Source organism: Haemaphysalis longicornis, unplaced genomic scaffold, assembly GCF_048455015.1.
Source record: "Haemaphysalis longicornis isolate Haplotype H1 unplaced genomic scaffold, Haemaphysalis longicornis Haplotype H1 scaffold_8, whole genome shotgun sequence".
Taxonomy (NCBI): domain Eukaryota; kingdom Metazoa; phylum Arthropoda; class Arachnida; order Ixodida; family Ixodidae; genus Haemaphysalis; species Haemaphysalis longicornis.
In genome coordinates, this window is record NW_027526445.1 from 95,253,825 (window position 1) to 95,276,211 (window position 22,387).

The 22,387-nt window shown below is 44.9% G+C and overlaps 1 protein-coding gene across 1 annotated transcript in view; it reads left to right on the forward strand.

The window, feature by feature from the left end:
* LOC144148396 (1,5-anhydro-D-fructose reductase-like) overlaps positions 1-22,387 on the forward strand; it is a 43,234-nt gene that overhangs the window by 15,099 nt on the left and 5,748 nt on the right. Inside the window, exons 3-5 of the mRNA XM_077679936.1 lie at positions 11,174-11,290; positions 14,498-14,634; positions 17,779-17,857. Of these exons, the coding sequence (XP_077536062.1) occupies positions 11,174-11,290; positions 14,498-14,634; positions 17,779-17,857 (333 nt within the window). The remainder of the gene's footprint in view (positions 1-11,173; positions 11,291-14,497; positions 14,635-17,778; positions 17,858-22,387) is intronic.

Sequence of the window (22,387 nt, forward strand, 5' to 3'; positions counted from 1 at the left end):
TAACGCGCCCTGCTTTTAAATGCAAGGAATCAGCAAGCACACTTTTGTTTGGAAGGTAAAATTCTGTGTCGTGTTTATCATCACGCTATTATAACAAATTTTCCTCGTGAACCACGAATCTGTTTTATAAAAGCTCTTGGTTCCTTTCTTTTCACGTGCTGTCGTGTCTTTTTTGAAATCTTGCTTTGTTCAGTGATTTTTGGGCCATGCAGCTGTCGTCGCGGGTTTTGTCCAACTTCTCTGCATTTTGAACTGTCGTACTGGAGATAACTAGGCTATGTCAGGACAGCATGTAGATGGGAAACAGCAGCAAAATATCGGCTGAGGTCTTTACAAATGTAAACTTTACTTCCCAAATGCTACTGAATTAGTTCCTGTGCGCTGAAACCACTTCATTGTAAGACATAAAACCACCTGTGGCCATTCGCATCAATGCAGCCCACAGCAACTTCTGAAAAACGGTCAGAGTCTTCGTCGTGACTTCTGACGGATTACAACTAACGTGATTTTACTTTATTACTTAGAAATAAAAGTACCAAGTTCTGCGTGATTTTGAAACGTATTTGGTTAAATTTCCAATTTTTCACCTGGGGCACATGAGTCTAATCCGGAGTGTAGGCATTCTGATCATCGTCGTCCTCGGTAAAGGCAATAACAGCCAGTACAAGCTGTAAAAATGCTTTTAGTCAACTAGAAACAAGCACAAAACTCACACCGTGTACAGTCACAGTGTGCCATTTATCTCTTTCAAAGCGAAAGCTTTCTTATTGGGACTAATGGCGCCCTGTAAAAAAAATGCATTTTCCCATAGACTGGTTGGTCAAACGGAAAAAGTCTGATTGGTCTTATGGCGTTCATATATTGATATAGGACAGGTTAAATTGCTCTTGAAAAATGTCGTCCCAGCAATGCATTCGTGTGCAGTGGTGAAGCCAACTTTATGCTCATCGGCGTAAGCTGGGTCTTAGTAAGCTGGCTCTCTCACATTGCAGTTCTGCAGTGCAGCATGGCCATCTACGGAATAATGATGATTACAGAAAACGGCTCCAACTGTTGTGTTATCACGATCGTCCCGAAAAAAATGATACGCAATAGCGCGCTAAGGCAACACTGCATGCATGAAACCGGGCTTTCATTATGTTAGAAATTTCCGTCGAAAACCTCGAATAAGGAACGCTTTCAGATAAGGCAATGCAGGCATCTATCGTGAAGGACGAGGGCCGTAATACCGTACGTATACCTGTATCTCACCAATCACGTATCGGTATACAGATGCATCTACGCAGTGAGCGCAAAATTGTCGCTTTCGCACTTCTCTCAACTACCTTCAGGAAGGTGTGGTAGATTTTTTCTCTTAATAAATATCCCGAAAAAAGGGTCTTGTAAAGATTATAAGCATCATTGCTGTAAAATAAAGGCAAAGAAAAAGGCAACGGTTGATTCCTAGCTCTGTCTCTACCTAAACTAATGCAGCACATTTCCATGTTAAAAAAAATCAACAAAAGATAGATCATGCGTTAAAACCTAAGTTTAGTTCTCATTTGTTCCAGTTTAGCCCTCACAAAGTGCTCACCTCCGTTTAAGCTCTTACCCTGTCGGACTTGCCCGCAGCTTCCATGCGAGGGAAATCATCGCGATAAGGTGCGCAAGTACTTGCGCTCGTCGCTGAAGAAGCTCCAGCTGCAATACGTTGACCTGTACCTGATCCACTTCCCGGTGTACGAACGGAGATTCAAAAAAGACCGTCATCGCCACCACCCGAAAGGGGGCTCCGAGATAGAGGACCCGCACAGTAGGTGCGCCTTGGGTTCGCCGACAGAGGCCAGTCCGGCCGGCCACAGGTCGGGCGTAGAATCGCCTGAGAGCGTGTGCCTGAGTGAGGAGTCAGGGAGCCCGGATGTGGATGCGACCGACATCCTGGAGACCTGGAGGGTAAGGCACAGTGCCAAGCTTTTCGCCCATTAATGAGATACATTTCCTGGCACGTTACAGCTCAAATATGTCACAGTAACGGGTAGCTGTCTAGGCTTCGCCAAATTTGTGTAGTGCTACAATTGGCCTTGGCCATGCTCCATTGTGTATAAGCAGGAAATGAAACTTCACAGATGGCCAGGAGTAGCTAGTGAACGCTTTTTGGGGTCGGTCGTTTGTCATTGCGAAGCAGGGCGCTAATTCACCTGACGTCAATACTTGTTCACCCTGCCGACCGTCCGATCATTTGCAGTCCTAATGAGCTGACCGTTGGTTTACACCACCGTAGTATGTTCTTGCGTAAGTTTGAGTGTCAAACACCGCATTCACCTGTGAAGTGTGCCCGTCTACTGGAGCTGATAGCTGATAGGGAGAAAAGACAACGTCGGGAGGGAGGTAAAGATGCCCATCAAATTCCTCTCGTCTAATTCTGTTTTTCCAATTCCTTTGGCGCGTACTTCCCCCTCAACATTTGTGTCCTCGATTGCGTCTTCTTTTTGCCTGATTTCAAGATCATTTCTTACAATGCAAAAAGGTGAATGTGGGTTAGTACTACTTCGAGCAGATAGATTTCAGGGAATGCTTGAAAAATACGGAAACTGTACCACTAGCTGTACCAAAATATTGCAACCTTTTCCTCCGGATACCTCTGTTTAGTACAGGAACCAAATCAAAGTTTCCAGTGGGTGGCCCTATTTTATATTCTATAAGTGCTTTATATTTAAATTAACAGTCGGTCTAATTCGAACACAGTTTCCTTCCCCAGAAAAAAAGTTTAAAGTTTTTCGCTACTAAATAAAAATGAATTACATGTTATTATTGCGCTCTTCCCTCGGCCTAACTGCAAGCAAATTAATTGTGGTACATTAACAGCTCCGACTGCACCGTCGTGTAATATACTAGTGCTGATTATGCCTGCATCGGTGACGACATTTTACATCCAATATTTTGAGAAGTCACAAACAGTTGTGACCAATTGACAGCCGTATGGATTCCAAATATACGAGTTAATAATTGTCTTGTGCAGTGAAGGTGGAGATTTTGTGTAAAGAACGCTGCTAATACGGTACCAAAAAAAATTGCCCCCACCTCCCCGAAGGGAATCGTGAGGAAGTGCGAATGCATTTCTTGCGCCGAGAGTACACGGCGTAGTAATTCTGCCATCGCCTTGAGAGGCGCAGTACCGGCGAGGGGGAGCTGTCAGGCGAGGGGAGAGGCGCGCGCCGAGGGTGAGTGCAAACCTAACGGGGGGAGAGGCGCGCCAGCTGCAGAGCATGTGACGTCACGGCGCGAGGAGAGGGGGAGCAGACGCAAAGGCGCCAGCGCGCGGTCACGTGGGAGTGTGACGTCACGGCGCGAGGAGCGGTGCGGGAGCCGGCGCGGGCGCGCGCAGCCACGGAGCGGGAGGCGGAGCGCGCGCGGGTCACGTGGGGTGTGACGTCGCTGCGCCGTTGCTACAGACGCTCCTCTCCGCTCCTCGCGCCGTTGCTAGGGGAGAGGAGGAGGAGCGCGGATGACGGCGGATTCAGGGTCGCTTATAAAGTGCATCGCACTTAAAATTGGCCCCAATACAGGCTGTGAAGATGGTTGTAGTGCGAAGCTGAAAGCGACGCCCTCAAGGATTACCCGCGGGGCGTAAATTAAATTCCCACACGTGCCCCTACAAAAAGCCACGTGTGTAAAATGAAATGTACTGAACCGGGAACGTGTGCGCTGCTCCATTTTCCCATTCTAGACTCTGCCATCCATTACCTGGGGTTCGTGGAGCAGCGTTCCAAACGCCGCATGGATAGTATTCTTGTGATTGGCCGTTTTGAAAACTTCCGTTTTGCGTATTTTCATGGTGACTTACTTCCGGTTAAGCAGTGGGTCTTTGATTAAACCGTAACAATCATTGCAAACGCATTTTAAAGGACTAAATGCACGTCAGAATATATTTTTGTTTTTGGAACGAGTTGCGAAAATCTAAAAACGGTGAGTTTTTTTTTGTGACAACGGCGAAAGTTTTAACCGCATGGGGACAAACGTCCAAGGAAAGCAGCTGCCGCCAGCACTTTTTTGTGAGAGTGAACTGCAAACAATGTGGCGGCTACTCAGTTTTTTTTTTGCGCTTGGACCCCAGTTTGAGGTGCGTGACAATGACCGTGCAACATGATAACTCTACCGTTACGTATTTCGGCATCGACGTACTTGCGCTATGATTCGTGAGCTTTTCCAAGAACCTCGAATGGTGCGTTAGGCGTTGACATTTGCATCGTGCTCTTGGAGTGAAAAAATGTGTAAGTGGTGGACATTTTCGTCTATCAGCGACGTGAGTGTTGCGCATTGCATAGACTGGATCAAATAAACACGCTTTTAATGATTTATGCTGTCGATAACGCAGTATTTTTTATCAATCCTAAAGGAGGGACACATAGGTGGCACTGGAGGCGGCTGCAACAACTAAGAGCCGTGACACGTATTCATCTTGTGATATGATTTGATGATGTTACTTTTGGCTAAGGCGTTGCGCTGCTGAGCACTAGGTCGCGGGTTCGATTCCCGGCCGCGGCGGCCGCTTTTCTGATGGAGGCGAAAAGCAAAAACGCCCGTGTGTACGAGATTTCGGCGCACGTTAAAGATCCCCAGGTGGTCAAAATTAATCCGGAGCCCTCCACTACGGCGCGCCTCATCGCCTGCGCTGCGTCGGCGCGTGAAACCCTACTATCAATCAATCAATCAATCAATCAATCAATCAATCAATCAATCAATCAATCAATCAATCAATCAATCAATCAATCAATCAATCAATCAATCAATCAATCAATCAACCAATGATGTTACTTTGCAGTTGGAGGCAGTTTCACTTACGGTTTCTTGCAACAGCCTGCTTGGGACCGGAAGTTATCGGTGGTTGGGCATTTTCTATATCTCAAAAATTTGCATACCGTTCTTCTGATTGTTACCGGCTGTATAATGGGCTAATAAGGCAGCCAGCACCACTTAGGACTGTAACTTTCACTCGCTGCGGCGTAGGTAGTAGGGACTTTTATTATAGGGGCAGTGGCACTCCGGGGCCGCCAAGCGGCTAGGGGTGGCTTACTGTGCATGCGCAGAAACCAAGAGGTCCTTGGGGTTTTGGGTTTCCGTTCAGCACGCAAGCTATCTTGCCGAAATAGCGGCCGTCCCAAAGCTGTCCCCAAGAACAGCTTGCGTTTCTTGCGTCGCTCTCGCAGGCAGCAAGAGTGTGCGTGACCATGGCTGAAGCGCTACCTGCGGCTCCTTTCCCTATCTACCCGATCAACTACGATGATCGCTCAGCAGAATTTGTCTATTCCGCGCGTCGTTCGCAAGAAATGGATACATCAGTCAATCGTTAAGCGTTTTTTACCCTAGGCAACGGCCCGCGCGCACGCCGGCGGCGCGTGCCCGCTTTGCTTAATAAGCAGCTCCAACCGGCGCAAACCACGCTAGCAATGCTTGTCGCCACTCTTCCATTCAATCTGATCTCGAAAAAAAACGTTTCACGTGCTGGAAAGTACGTGTTAGTGTGGTGAAAAATTGTGCCAGGTATTGTTATAAGCGCTGATTTTAAAACCAGAGATCAGATATTTGCCGCGATGATAAGCCTACGAAGACCGGATGCGGAGGTTCGACCTACCGACCCGCCACTGGCGAAGGATGGCGCCACCTGCGCGTTAGAACAAAAACATGGCCCGGCCGATTTCGTAGTCATGGATCGCTCAAATGACAATGATCTCAAAAATAAAGTTGCGCATGCGAAAAAGGGGATGAGTGTGGGTGAAAAGTTGTGTTAGGGATTATCATTCCCAGTTCCACAAATACCGGCGATCAAATATCTGCCACAATGCTAAGCGTAATGTTTTCATAATCCGGGTCAATTAAGCAACGCAAACCGGTTGCGGGCTGTTGGGGACCCTCCTATTCAAAAACTTGCCGCGCACTAGGGCGTTGCGTTTTGGTTCCCCTAACTTCTTAGGTGCCTCCAAAGACGCGTTCCCCTATACAAAACTGCCTACTGACTGAACGCCTTTCGCGCGCGTTATTGGAGCTACTTAACGTCATCTGAGCCGCTTCACCTCACCCTTTGATCTTGTCTGGCTAGTCCCTATGTCGTAAGAGTGGTGTTCGCACCAACCCCACACTCGGGTAATTCTGCACTATGCCCACAAGCTATCGGAGTCTGTCATTACCGCTCCAACACGAACTTGCCAGTCCCTCAGTGACGGACTGGCCACCCGCTAATGGAGCAATGATATTTGTAGTACAAAACAGTGAATGGATACAAAAAACTGTTGCTTAAATACCAGCATCAACTTCATAATAATTGCACAAATTAAAAAATTGACTTCTAAAGCGTAGCATACTTATGCAGCTTGTTTGAAGTGGGATTTCTTTACAGCCATTATTTTTTCTTTCTTCAGATTTTGTCTCACGAATTATCTCAATATATGCATGCGATTATAACAATTACAGGTATTACTTACGCAAAATCTGCATATTTGTGTGACGTGATGTTGTTACACGGCTAGTTTCGCTATTTCATTCTATTCTCTGTTATTTTTTGGTTTTTCAAACTTTCGAGCGTCAAAATTACCTGCGAATACTATGATGTAAGGATCAAAGGTGTTACTTCTGTTACATCTGTATTTTCGCGGAAATGCAGGGCGTTGCACGGTTGGCCATTTTCACATTTTTTCTTAGTTTTTTATTTTTCATGTTTAGAAATTCTATCCTACCAAATATCTTGAATTATGCTATTAACACGAAGATAGGCAGAATTACGAGATGCCGCCGAGCGTTCAAGAAAATAGTCACCACTAAAAAAGCCCCCCCCCCCCCCCTCAAAAAAAAAAAAAAAAAAACGCAACAGCGCTCTTGCGAATAAGCCCAAAATAAGAGGAAGTTCAGGAAATATTCTCACTTTTGAAAATTGCTTTATAGTACAAAAAAAGCTACGAATACAAATGAAAGCTGAACAAACAACATTCATTTCGCATAATGAAAATTATCGAGTAAATGATTTACCGGTATTTTTTTCTCGCACTACACACAGTCATTGTCACTGGCATCTTACAGATCGGAAAAATTCATTACATTCAGTTCCGCGAAACCGTCCATGTTACTTGCATTGGAGTTGCATCATATTAACTGTCGGTTAAAAGTCTCGGCAGCAGACTACTCGAAGCCTCCGGACATTCCGAATGTGCGCGATGGAGCTTATTAATTCTTTTCTCATCCTATTTCGGGGGCACTGTCTCCCCAAGTTCATGTGTTAAAATACACACTCGAATTCGTCGTTGATCAGGGGCATAGCCAACAATGCCAGAGCGAACTCTGCTAATTCCTTGAACCAGATTTGACAGCTCGCCTCCTTGAAGCGCTGGACTTCTATCCAACAATAGGCGGTATCATTTTTGGTCACATGTTTTCCAAGGAAGGAAGCACAGGTGCCTATATTGGGCGTTTGGAAGACCTATACCTCCCTTGCACTCCATGAAGAGAGAAACATCCTGAAGCGGCGGTTTTCCTTGACTCAGTATGCATTCAGGCGAAAATGCTTTCATAAAATTCCAAAGCTGGATGTTATGAGGAAGCCTATATAGCTGCACTTGCCTTGCAGACTCAAAAATAAAATCTCAGCATCTGAGTTTAACGCCTCTCTCCTTCTCAGCCCTTGGTTTGGGTGTAACGGCTTCCCTGCTGAAAAGCACCCCGTATCCACATCAGAGTAGAAGGTGGGTTGCATCGTCTTCTAGGATGACTTCGCGAAACAACTTTCCAGCACGTATTAAGTGCGAGGCGTGAGTATTCTTTAAATCAGTCATCGAAAAAATCGTTCTGAAGGCAATCAAACAATTGAATTTGATATGCCCTTTCAAGTTAGAAAAGCTTTTTTTCTCTCGAGATCTCCTGCAGCGATGAGATCAGAAACACCAAGTTCAACTAGTTGATGGGATCGCTGTGAATTTTGGGAGGATCCGAGCATCACAACACTGATACCTGTGCTTTCACGTGGTGAAATGAAGCTTGAGCTAAGGCCGTCTTTATACCCGCCGCGGTGGATCAGTGGCTAAGGCGTTGAGCTGCTGAGCACGAGGTCGCCTGTTCGATTCCCGGCCGCGGTGGCCGCGTTTCTGATGGAGGCAAAAAGCAAAAACGGCCGTGTGTACGAGATTTCGGCGCACGTTAAAGATTCCCAGGAGGACAAAATTAATCCGGACCCCTCCACTACGGCGCGCCTCATCGCCTGCGTTGCGTCGGCGCGTGAAACCCTACAATCAAATCAATGCCGTCTTTATAGGATACGTTTACAGCAAGTTTTTTCGCGTTGTTTATCAGATCTTGCTGGACTCATGAAGCCGGAGATAACTCTGTGAAAACCAACTGTACGAGCGGGCAACCAGGAAATCTAGACACTTCCTCTGCGTTTCGTCCGCATAGTTGAATTCAGTGGCACACACACTTAACCAGAACGAGTTTCCCGTTCTTTTGGCGCAAGTGTTTACACATAATTGTTCTTCCAGACCATGACGTTGCAACCGTCGGTTACAATTCCAAGACAACCTAGTGAAATCCAGAAATCCGGAAATCCTTGTGCAATCTGCCGGGATCTCAAACCCTCCAGCATTAGCAGTCCCACAAACGTGGTGACCCATTTATTTGATGATGTGCTGAAATAGCGAACCACGACTGCCTACTGTTTCCTGTTTTCTACGTGTGTGCTTGCATCAATCAATATTGAATACTCCGAAGCACCTATATCCTTCACAAGGTCCTCGAGCGGACAGATGGCACTAACTTTTGTTATTAGTGCTCCGCCTTTTGTTCGGTCAATCTTTACGTTGCAAACGGTGTACGTCTGTACCAGTTTGCCTGAATAGTAATCAACAGAGTTTATATTGACATGACACGCTGAATAACCAGCAAGCTTGAGCTCATTTCTGGTGTGGTATTTGGAGGCGATGATTTGGTGGAGCCTATGGTTGTCAAACGTGCCCTAGAAAGTGTCCGATACCTTCTCACGTAGTTTTCTGTAACCATGTACTGAAGAAGGTTTGCATGATGGGCGCTGATCTTACATGCAGCTTTTTCTGTCTTTTTTATCGTTTTATATTTTCATTTTTGGATCGCCTTTTTTATTGTGCAGCTCTTTAACGAGTCGTTAAACTGGATTTGCTTTCACACTCTATATTGATTGATTGATTGTAGGGTTTAACGCGCCGACACAACGCAGGCGATGAGGCGCGCCGTAGTGGAGGGCTCCAGATTAATTTTGACCACCTGGGGATCTTTAACGTGCGCCGAAATCTCGTACACACGGCCGTTTTTGCTTTTCGCCTCCATCAGAAAAGCGGCCACCCCGGCTGGGAATCGAACCCGCGACCTCGTGCTTTCCCACTCTATACAATTCTGTGTTGCATGTTTTGACCACGTTCAAGCCCCGGCAACGCACTACTACGACGACAACTTTTTGCAAGACATAGAGAAGGAGAAAGAAAGCAACAAAACGAGCACTTACGTGTCGGCATTCCACAAGCCAACCAATGGCGGTGATAATGATGATGATGACAAATTGTGGCCACTCAAGCTTTCTTTTTGATAACAAATGCCCGTTCCCGACGCTGCAATAAAATTTCCCGAAAAAACCCAAGTAAGCCGAAGAAAATGCGTGAAGCGACATAAGAATTATTAGGCGACTCGGCAATAAACGAAGCCCAAATTCCCTTATAATCAGCGGAACTGGCAGCGTTTATTATAGGTATTACTTCCGGCAAATCTGAGATCTTGTGGAAATGCAGTGGCTTACACGGGCGGCGAGGTTACTCGGCATGGAATGCTTCGCATTAAAGAAACGTTCATGTGAGGATTCGCACCCGCTCATTGCGACGCATTACAACCAGTGTCTCAGACTATTCGGCGCTATTATCAGGGTTGGCAGGGCGAGGAAATATGAAGTATATATTGTATGGCTTCTTTATGCCTTCTTTGTTTCAGCATTTCCAGTACCTTATATCAGTATTTCGTGCATAGAACTTGTGCAGTAGGCCGGCGCCAAGTCCCCCAAAATATCTAATTTCTCATTTACTGACGAAGGCGTTCCTCGGGCAGGGATAGCCATAGCAAATGTGAAGTCGGGGCGCTGACGGCTGAGCTAGTTCACCCAGCGCAAGAAACGCTTCCCGTGCATATACTAACTTCGGTGTCTCTTCGCGAGCCTTTTATTGGCCTTAGATTTTCTAGTAGCGTACAAGTCACATATGCATATATATGGAGCTAAATACGGAACAGTGAGGCGAATCCAGTGAAGCGTCGCATGTGCGTTTGTGTACAGATGCTTCGACTTTATCGACTCTACTCAACTCGATATAGTGTACAAACCCACAAAGTAAAGCCGCGTTTTTCAGAAACAATTCTTGCCGAGCGTCCGTTTAAACTGAGCGAACGAATTGCTAAGACCCTCAAGAGGCCAGCCGAGTGACTGTGCCACAGGGTCGTGAGCCGCGCAGTAAATACAAGCCTGCAAGAGTAATAGTCGCGCGAGTTGTAATAGACAATCGGCAAGGAAGGAAGGGGGAGGATGACAGCCTTCTGAATAGATTTTCCTTCTAAATTAGGCAGTGTGAACGCCGCCAGAGTGATCGAATAATTTTCTAGTGACTCCGCTCTTCAATCTGCGTAACTAATCCCACAATGTTTACTAATAACTCCAGTTTCGCTTACGCTTACGTAATCCAATGCTTGAAGAGGTGGAATGATTAGTAAATACCTTGCCGTTGCAGATCCTATCCTTAGTAAAGAAATGAGGTGTAGAATTTGTTTTGACTGGGTGCATTATACACGTCGATATATCGACACTATGCCTACCTGTGTCGCTGTGAAGAAGGGCATACAACCAACACCTACTTTCGACGGTGACATACGGGGCAGAGACACAGCACCTCTGAATACCGTGAAACATGTGCTACATTGACGGAATACGATATGAAGACAAGAATGATACTGGTAACGCTTGGGGTTTAAAAACGAGTATCATAGATTATGCAGCCAAGTCAGGGTTTGAATTAAGCGAAAGAGAATATGAAAAGGATACGGCAATCGGGAAGACGTAACGCTGGTGGGTCACCCGGTTAACTAATTGAAGAACAGTTGAAAGCACTGCAGCAAGAAATTTTTAAACTGCCTTTGTCCTCTCATCCAGGGCATGGAAGACGCAGCTAACTTGGGCATGACAAGGTCCATTGGTCTCTGCAACTTCAACAAGAAACAAATCAGCAGGATCCTCGACGCGGCCGCGATAAAGCCAGCCAACCTACAGGTGAGGAAAGCGTACGTCAGACGGAGCCTCCCTTCAGAAACACACAATACCGCCTCGAGATACAACGGTTTAAACCTAAGGGAAATAACAGGAACTTCTGGTGACACACGTGAGGTTTCACAGAAATCACATGTCCATGGCGTCATGTCAGATGTAATGCCGAGCCGAGACCGGCTGACCAATGCCTCGTTATCGATAAAGCCTAGCGTGTAAGCTTACGCGTGTAAGAACGCAACTCAAAGCGACAGCCGGAAGGGCATACTTCTGAAGACACGACATGTCTGATCTCGCCTTTGCGAGCTGGTTTCTACTCTGTGTTAGGCTGTGGGCACATCAAAGCTCCTCGATGTACATACTTGGGGTAACTTAACTTCAGAAGCAAAGCACGATTTAGCTACTTGGCTGGATTTTTTCACTTGGTGCGGCAATGTAGCTTTAGCGCGGAGCAGGCTATCATGCTTCTGTTGGCGTAAAAAGCAATGTACGCCCATCCATTCATTATTACATCCATACCTGCATTTATGCCTTCCTACATGGGTGCATTCAGGCATGCATCCATTCACACATACATATATATGCATACGTGCATCCATCCATCCATCCATCCATCCATCCATCCATCCATCCATCCATCCATCCATCCATCCATCCATCCATCCATCCATCCATCCATCCATCCATCCATACATCCATCCATCCATCCATCCATCCATCCATTCATCCATCCATCCATCCATCCATCCATCCATCCATCCATCCATCCATCCATCCATCCATCCATCCATCCATCCATCCATCCATCCATCCATACATACATACATACATACATACATACATACATACATACATACATACATACATACATGGATACATACACACACACACCCATGTATACATGCATACATACACACATACATAAATAAACTGAAAATGGGGATGATGGGAATGTTTACAGATCCTTAAACTGAGCGGAACTGTTCTCTCTAGGTGGCTAAAACCCGCATGATTTTGTCTAAACCGCATATTGGTATTTCGCGCAGCATCCTGCGTTTTGTTGAAGGCACTGCGGTTCACACCTGTAGGAAGATAGTGACCTCTCTGCGTAAATTCTTTTTAGAAGGGTGTCCAAACGCCCTCAACGGGTCGGTATGGAACATGACTTTTCCTGCGCAATTATCACCGTCGGAAATACTTCTCAGGAATACACACAGTCGAAAATTTCGCGCGAGAGCTTCCTCGTCTCCAGCAGAACAAGCATTCTACTGGCAGAATCGGCACAAGCGAGTAATCGTGTCTGTAGGAAGCACCACAAATGCTCCATCCCTCTTCGCATTTTTTAGCGCCCAACTACCTTCTAACTCAAATTAATAGATGGTACTTTCGCTCCTGTGTCGGTTCTCTATACTGCCAACTTGCCAGCCGCTCACATTGCACCTGCAGTGCGCAAATCAGTCATTTCGTTTTTGCTGAAATGTCGAAAGCGGAAATGACGATCTGAATCTTTTCCTATTCACACCTCGGACTCCCGGAATGCGTTAATTAGTTCGCGTGTTTGCCCTAATGTTTAATCGGGCAGTCCATTTTCTATTAGGGAAACTTTGCCGGTAAACAAAGCCATATTGTCTCTCGTGAGTCTCTAGTGGTGACGAAACCAGCCCTCATATACGAGAACACAGTCGGAGAGAACGCTAGGAGATTCGATTTACATCGATTCGCATTAAGCGCGAGACGTATAATGGAACGCGAATGTGAAGCCGGTGAATTACTTTACTCTGCGAACACGCTCTTTACGTCTGGAACACCTCAGGTCCTGTTTTGGCGGAAGTTTATTTGTCGATAACCATGGTTTGCTGGAGTAGAAGCAAACACTTGGGCCAAAATATTTTGAACGGAATAGTTCTACGCTTTATGATATGTCCGAGATAGAACAGAAGCCGTATAATCTGCAAATTCAGGAACAAAAGTCCAGGTTTAGGACCTTGGGAAAACACTAATTTGGTTGTACACTCCACAACTGGTTAATTGAAACTACCAGTTCCAGCATGATAAAAACATTCATTTTGGGGAAGGACCATTTGACAAAAAACATCGGATTTTGAGCGAACAAAAATTGTGCACACTCCGAGGCTCATGAATGTGATTCACTTTCGCTTGGGTGCAGTAGAAGTCATCACATGATACTGTGCACTGTAAAGTAATGCAGTTAATTGCAAGCAGAAAGAAAGCGGAACAGTGCGGAGTTGGATAGTACAAGCTCAATAAACGCGGCGTGACTAGTTTGAGTTAGCATCCTCTACCCTTGGTGTTCTCTCATGGTCAACCGCTTATGTATGCGTTGAGGCACAATTTGTTGAATTGAATAGTGGTAATAGAAATTGCGATATTGCTTTCCGATGAATACGCCCCCCGCCTGCTTCACGCGTGCAAAAAGTTCTGTTGAAATGATGAATGAAATTAGTAGACATTCCATGGTTTGCCCTTGCAAACACGGTTTCGTTCATACCTGACCATCAGGGAAGTAAGAATTTTCTGTCACATGCATCTTAGGACAGTATTCTTGTCTGCAAACCTGCTATTAATTTTTCGGGTGACGAAGTGACTGTCGCGTTGTCTCGGGGTATCGGGAGAGCTTTCATTGAAGCGGAAAATTTTCTTATGTGGTCGAAGTTTGATTCCCTCCTCCACACTCTGCAGTGAAAATAAACTAGTAACTCCCTTTTGATCGTTCCTATTGGGACCTTTAAAGGATAGTTTGAACAAATTAAGAATAAAGTGGCCTAAATAACGAACAGCATTTCTGGGCCATTCCTAAAGGAAAACAATTTTATCCTTGAGGAAAAAAAAAGCTGGCCTCAGGTTGCAGACATTCTCAATAGTATAATGGTGCGATATATGTTTGCCGAAGCGGCAGGTGCAGCGACAGATTTGTTAGCCCATTGCGATTCCTGTTCTTAGTGATTAAGGTGGTCTTATTTTTTATTACACTGTTGCCATTTTCGCCAGGTTGAATTGCGGTATTCTGACTGACGCTGACCAGTGGTACCAGTGTGATCTTGTGTGACCAGTGTGAACACCAGTGAGACCTTGGTGTTTCTATCTCGCCTCGCCAGACAATGGAGAAGGGCGTTTGTCTCACATTTGAGATGACTCAGAATGCATCAAAAAACTACACGAGAACTTATGCTGCTTGCTATTTGGAAAATGCAGATAGAATGCCACGCGTACCTTGATCAGAAGGACCTCGTGGAATTCTGCAAACAGCACAGCATCTCCGTCACAGCCTACGCGCCTCTGGGGAGTCCGGCAGCCAGCGGAGTGCGCAGCCCGTCCGCCAAAAAGCAGAGGTGAGTTCACGGTATTACCTGCGCGTGCCCGTTTATTTATGAAACGGAGGGCCATCACCAAGATCATAATTATCGTCAGTCCGTCTAGGCCCACCGCAGGGAAAAGGCTTCTCCCATAGATATCCAATTATCCCTGTCCTGTGCTAACGGCAACAATTTATCCCCTCAAACCTATTGATCGCATCTGCCCACCTTACTGCGCACTTTAGTGGGCGGCAGAAACCCGAGGGTACAACTACTCAACTTTCTTTTCTCCGATTAAGTACTCGCTGACCAGAGCGGAGAAATGGTGTTTGGTGGTAGCTACTTTGAAATTTCTGTCGACTAACAAAACATTCAAGATCAATAAAGTCTACATCACCACAAGAGCTGCCTAGTGGAGATTGTTTCTTTGGGCGCACAAGGCGTCGCAAGATGTACCAATTGATTAACCTAGACATGCAGGCGAAGACAACAGTCTTCATTATTTTGACAAAATACGGAGGGCGACTTGTAATATCGTATCTTTTTTATGTTAACCTACCCTCTCGTGTTATGCGGCACCTAACCATTGCTTTAATCCTCGCAACACCCTGTATATTGGAGAAATGAATGCGGATTGTGAGAAAGAAATCCATCGACAAAGTTGCTGTAGCTTGTGTTGTCAAATATGGTCACAATCAAGGTGGGACTTCGGTTACAGACGTGCGATGCCCGCGGTTAAAAAGATTGAGATAAACATCACCGTGGCAAGCGGGTCGAATCCAGGAACGGTGGACGATGCTACGTATGACTACAGGACTTATACTTAAACCTTTACAACGTGATTAGTGAAGTAAAATATCACACAAAAGTACAATAGAACACGGCTGCGAAACTGGTCAAATGGGTGTATAGGAACTGCGCCACATTGCCTTCATGACATGTCGTACGTTTTCATTGCCGCTTCAGCCGTGGCGGTTCAAGAACTACGATTACGCACGCGAGGGCATGGGCCCCGGCGGGAAAAAAGCTGTGTTTAGATGCCGCTACAGTATTTCGAAGCATGCTGTCGGTGCGCTTACCAAGGTGTAAAAAAGAATATTTGTGCTAAAAGGAGCTCTAACGCTGTACCTGAAAACATCTCCGCCTTAACTGCTGTAGATATTATCCTTGTGACTGTGAAGGGTTTAACAGCGCACGAAGGCGACGACATGCGAGCAAGAGAAGACAGGATGCCTCTTGGTTAATGTCGTACTCTGCGGAATAAAAATCAATGTTTAGTTCAGCTCTTGACCTATCTTCTCTGCCTTGCGTGTGGTCGTCTTCGTGCAGTGTCAACCTCTGTAAGATGCACCACCAACCAGCCAGCCAAGCTGTCATCGTAATTATTCTTGTGACCAGCCTTTTCTTCTGCCCGCATGTCAATCCCTATATAAGCTTTCTCCATTTCACTATAAAAACAAACTTCTGGCCCCTTATGGCAAACACAACACAATTATCAGTGTAAAAATGTTTAGGGGCTCAGTGTAACCAATCCCTTAAAACCAGCAAATGGTCCATAAAGTGGCGGAAAAATCAGTTGTGTTATAAGGAAATCCCCTTCTAATTCCGTCGGTCAGCGCAAGGAAATCAGCTGGACACTACCAATTTTTGCATTGTCTGTCCTCGCCATATACAACCTTACGCCATCCGAACTACGAAAACGAAAGACAGGTAACGTGAGGTTATTATTTCCAACAATTCAATGTAAAGTTACGCGAGACAGATATTTCCTTCACCTATTCCTTGGGGGTAGTGTTCGACCCTTATGCAGCAGTCGAAATTTCCTATTCTGGTTAGTGCAGGTATAAGTCTCCCCTAATACCCTACCGACACCACCCAACACCACTCAGTGGTGACATATCGCTGTGATAATTGGTTTTATCTCCTCACAAAACGACGGCTGATATTGTTGGTGCCGTTACCGAGTTCGAAGTGGGTGCTTATGCCTAACTGCTGTAGTAGGTATATGGGCTTTAATAAGTATATAGGCTCAACCAATCAGGACCTAAAACAGCATTAGTATTGGATATGATAACTAGCGCATTCATTGATCCAAAACTAATTAAAAAAATGTTCATTTGTTGGATACTATAGTAAAGCGCGCTGTTTATTCTTCACTACTATAAATGGTGCGTTCTCTTTAACCATCAGCGCAACTGCCTTTGCGACCGCGAGGTCCAGGCTTTACGCTTCGCATATCCGAGGGTAAAACTCAAGTTTCTTCCCACTGTAACGGTTACCCCTTCCTCGTTCTTGCGCGCTGCTTCCCGTTTAAGCTGTTTTAAAGGCCATCGCAATTGACGAACGTGTATCCGCGGTGCTAGCAGCTGCCGCGAATTACAGACGTGCCGTACTGAAGCATGGCGTCTTTTCCGCTCTCCCCCTTTTTCTGTGAGATTGTCCTTATATTCAAGGATGTCTACAGGATGGAAATGAACAAGAGTATGGATGTTCGACGTCACCACATACCATCGATAGCTTCCTAGTTCATCCGAATGCTAGTAGCCCAACTAAAGCTTATTTCATTCACAAACGCATTACCACTTTTCAAAGTTGATCGGGTTTTCGTTTAACACGGGGCGACACGTTCGTTGGATTGTTTCCGTACAAAACATACAACTCCACAACCCAACAAACACGCACCAGTAAGGACAAATGATACTCTCAGTGGACTTGCTACGCCCGCCCACATTGCGGGTGAGCATAACGAGTGCGTTATTTGCAGCGTCGTCATCAGCGTATCCTGAAATCGCGGATATTGGTAGGATTTTGTGTCCACGTTGTTACGCGAACAACACTATCGGCCCGAAAGTATCAGAGGATTAGCAGCAAGGTATGAAACTTATTTGTGTATATGACTAGAAGTTAGGGCTTGTGGTGTGGTTAGGTAGTTCTGAAAGCTCGTCATTTTTTACCTTTATCATGCAATGAGGCGCGCCATTGTGGAAAGACTCCGGCTCAAAATTTACCATCGAGTGGTCTTTAACATGCGCTGAAGCCTCAACACAAGGGCGTTTCTGCTTTTCGCCTCAATATAAAGGCTTGCTTGCATTCAAGACGCGCGTTTATTGCAGTGTAAAGTGTTTAAAGACTGATTTATTTTGTTCTATACAAATTTTACTTCCTTAGCAACGGGGAAAGCTGGCATACGCATTCCACCCTCCTCGAGAACGCAACCTTGAGAAAGATGGCGGACCGCTACAAGAAGACGCCCGCTCAGGCAAGTTGAATGCTGCCATTGGTGTTGCAGATCACACTTAACATCTGTCACCCTTCCAGCTTGTTGCCCTCAGTAAACGAGACGGGTTTTTGGGGGAAGGGTGAGCTAGAGTAGTTTTGGCACACACTAGGAAATACTTGATACAGAAAGATGCAAATCCTCATCCACTCTGCAGACCAACTAAACGACATCGAGTCACTTTGACAGCTTAGTAGCCATCTGTATAGCCGTCACGAATCAGGCAAACTAGGCTACGACTGTTCCTCCTTACAAGGTTCCTTATCTCAGAAGGTAAAGACATATCAAGGTGTTTCAAGTTTTAACGGTCAAGCGGTTTGCAGGAACAAAGTTGCTACTTGCAAGAAGTTCATTTTGCACAATACAACCCCTTAGATAAAACAGCTTACAAGCCTCTTACAAGACCCAAAAAGCACAAATTGTACATATCGATAAAAGAAAGAACATGAAGGAAATTCCCACAACGAGATAAGTGTGTCGCAAAATTTAAAAGGCGTAGCAATTATATGTTTTTTTTTTACGGGGAGAAAGAAGACGCAATAAACGCAGTAATCCTCACCGATCCAGATCAACCGCTCATTCATATCAACCAGGTTTATGAACATTGGCTGGAAAGAAAATGCACATAAGTGAAACCAACTGTTCTACGGGATGAAAATCGATTAAACTTGGGTATATGCTCGCGACTGCCGATAAAAGCACGGCAGCTGTTGTCGGAAGTTGTTGCTCATCATTGTAAAGGAATCTAAGTCAAAGGGTGACATTGGTCTGCGAAGCGTCTTTTAATTTTCATGCCCGTACCTTTTTGAACACCCGCATAGAGAAAGTTACGTATTCGGGTAATGGAGGGCCCTCGGCGTAAATCTTGTAAAATAGACAAAGCAGCGAGGACTATGTTAATGGTAAGCAGTTTTAGAAGAACTCTGCCTTCACCACTTATAATACTTATACCTTGCCTAAGGGCATAAAAAGGCATAGTGTAAAGACGGTTGCGTGCACCCCCGGTTAAACTAGCTCACAAAATTTCATAAAATACGCATGTTCAAGCATACACTAAGTGCTTTATGGACTTGTTTTATAGCGGTAATCAACCCTTAAAATGAGATTCATTTATATGCCATAAGGTGCTGCATAAAAGAGCCAAGATTGACAAGTGACGATCGTTCGCCATAACGGGTCGTCTATGCCTGAAACCGACGAGCAACGCTGCACTGGAGTTCGACAGGCCATTAAGCTTTCACGTACATATTCAATATTCTAAGTGAGATAGGCTGTAATTCAAAGATGTAGGATACACAATCATGATTCTTTATGAATCGGCAGAATAAAGTTATGTTCCACCATCACGGGGCACCCTCTGACATGCTCCAACACCGGTGTAAGTGGAATAATAAATATAGTGAGTTTGGCTTGATCTTAGGAATATTTCGTGCGCTATAAGGGTTTCTGATGGGGATTGCTTTGCTTTTCAATAAAAACGAAGGCAACTCCGGCATTCCATTCTAGTAGTCGCTTTGAGTAATAAATGTGGGCATTATTCCTAGAATTAAGTTACGGACATTGTTCTGTTACGAGGCTTCTTGCGATGTACACCAATCATGATTCTTTATGAATCATGATTGGTGTACATGATTTTTTCACAGTCTCTGGAAACTTCTGCAATACCACAGGATTGGAAGGTTGGGAAGGTGGTTCCTTTGCCCAAAACAGGTAACACTCACAATCCCATCAATTACAGACCCATATCGCTCACATAGTGTACCATGTAAAATTGTTGAGCACATTATCTACAGCCATTTAGTCCACTTTCTCGAAAACAATTCCTTTTTTAGCAAGTACCAACATGGTTTCAGAAAAAATTACTCCTGTGAAACTGAGTTGCTTAGCCTTACTAACGACCTATTTCGCGCCGCTGACCGTTCTTCAGTTATCGACTGCGTATTTATCGACTTCGCAAAGGCATTCGACACCATTTGTCATAAACTACTACTTTCTAAATTAAACTCAATCAATCTAGACGTAAATATTCTCAAATGGTTGGAGTGTTTTTTAACTAACCGCACACAATACGTAGTTGCTAATTACTGTCTTTCCACGCACTGCTCTGTTGCATCTGGTGTGCCGCAAGGTTCTGTCTTAGGTCCCCTATTATTCTTAATTTATATTAATGACTTGCCGAACACAATATCATCAACTATTAGACTTTTCGCGGACGACTGCGTCATTTACAGAGAAATTTTGGATTCCGCCGACCAAAGTGCGCTACAATGTGACCTAAATAAGATTTCTACGTGGTGCGATACATGGTTAATGAAACTGAACACAAATAAATGCAAAGTAATGCGAGTAACCCGTCAAAAAAGTAATACTACAGCGTGCACTTATATACTCAACCACGACCCCCTAACCAAAGTGTCATGTTACAAATATCTTGGCGTGTACATCTCGGATAACCTTTCTTGGCAAACACACATCGAACATGTCACAAGTGACGCTAACCGCATGCTCGGTTTTTTACGGCGAAATTTTGCTCTAGCTTCAACAGATATAAAACTCGTTTTATATAAAACTTTAGTTCGGCCAAAGCTCGAGTATGCGTCGTCGATCTGGGACCCGCATATCAGCTCGTTACTTCATGATATCGAAGCTATCCAGAATCGTTCCGCACGCTTCATATTATCTAACTCTTTTCGTACGGCTAGCGTCACTTCCATGAAATCTACCCTTAGCCTAGTTGATCTGTCTGTTCGCAGGAAAATATCACGACTTTGTCTTTTTCATATAATTTATCACGGCAATTTATCGCTCAAAGATTCGATGCTTTTTCCTCCCACTTATCATTCGACAAGAAATGTCCATAAGTTCAAGGTTGGCGTACCCAGCAGCCGGACAAACTATTTTTTCAACTCATTCATTCCTAAAACCAGCTCTGACTGGAACCACCTCCCCACCTGCATTGCTTCAATAATTAATCCAGTCAATTTCAAGGTGGCTATTGGTGGCCATATTATTTGAATTATCTTTCTTTCTCATACTGTTTTTCCGTGAATTCCGCGATTTTTGTGTAAATCCTGCGATGTTGTTCCCGAGTGTGGAGAAGGTTTTATCAACCTTCTGATTTTTCCTTTCCTGTTGTTTATATTACTAGTTGATGTGTATATTCCAAATATGTAAATATGTTTCTTATGTGTAACCAAACTCCTGCTGCATTGCCTGCAGAGTTTTTGACCCCCCCACTCCTCTCTGTAATGCCCATGTGCCTTGAGAGTAAATAAATAAATAAATAAATAAATAGTGCCAACATTTGCTAGGAGTACCATAGGGGTGATTGAGACGCAACGCTAATACAGTAAAGTTATGTGGACAGCTATACCATTTCACAACACACCAAAACGTGGGTGCAACACTTTTTGTTGTATTCAAAGCAACACAATACTTTAAGTGCTTGAAGTACTTCAAATCAAGAGAATGCTATACACTTGAAGTACTTCAAAGCAATACAATACAGCATACTTCAAGTACCTCAGAGCAATTCTTCAAAGCACTCTTGGCGGCTACAAAGCAACACACTACAATATACTTTATGCTATTTCAATACAAGGAAATTTTGTAACACAATTTCACTTAAAATGGCTGGGTGCTCCTTGTTCGGAGAAGGCAGCTCGATCTTCCAGCCGAATCTAATGCACCCGCTATTCTTTGTACGCCTACATAACACAGGCGGCAGACATTGACAACTTAGCCACGTAATTTATCATGCTGTGAAGAACATGCAGTTGTTTCGCTTTCACTTATTTCAGGAATCCTGCATCTTTTGAACATATATTGGCTGCTTAGCAGTTTAACGATGTTGGTATGGGGAGCTATAGGTAGCCACCGACTTACCTAGCCAATTGAGGGACCGCTGGCACTGTCGTCTTCAGTGGGAGACTCGTGTTTTGGATGCAGTCAAACGTGTTTTTGCCAATGGCAATAAGAAAGGCAGCACAGAGGTTGCGGCGAGACTTGGATATAGGCTTTGTAGGAAGCCTACCAGCGTTCACTGTTACATTAAAAACAGCAGCACACTGAAATTAATCCCGTCTGTTGAGTGGTGTTGAGTCAGCCCTACAGGTAAATGACAGGAGAGTGTGCTGTACCAACCGGTGTAAGGATTTCTTGCCTCGGACGACTGAGCCGCAATCCCCTCTAAGCATGAAGCGCGTATTCTTGGCCGTTTAGTGCAATGCATTTTGTTCTCTGCAATATGCACAGGACAATGTGGGCTGCAAACTGTGTGTACATGCATGTGCGTGCGTACGGGAGTTTGTATACGCGTGCGTGGGCGCGTGTGTGTGTATATATACACGCACACACACCCGCACGCCATTATACAGCTCACGCATGACATATGGTAACACTACTGCAGTCAGGCGCTGGCACGTACGCCGAGCTTGCATGTGTGCATAGAAAGATTACAAATAGGGACACAATGAGACGCACCTATCTCTGATTATAATATGGAGTAAATTA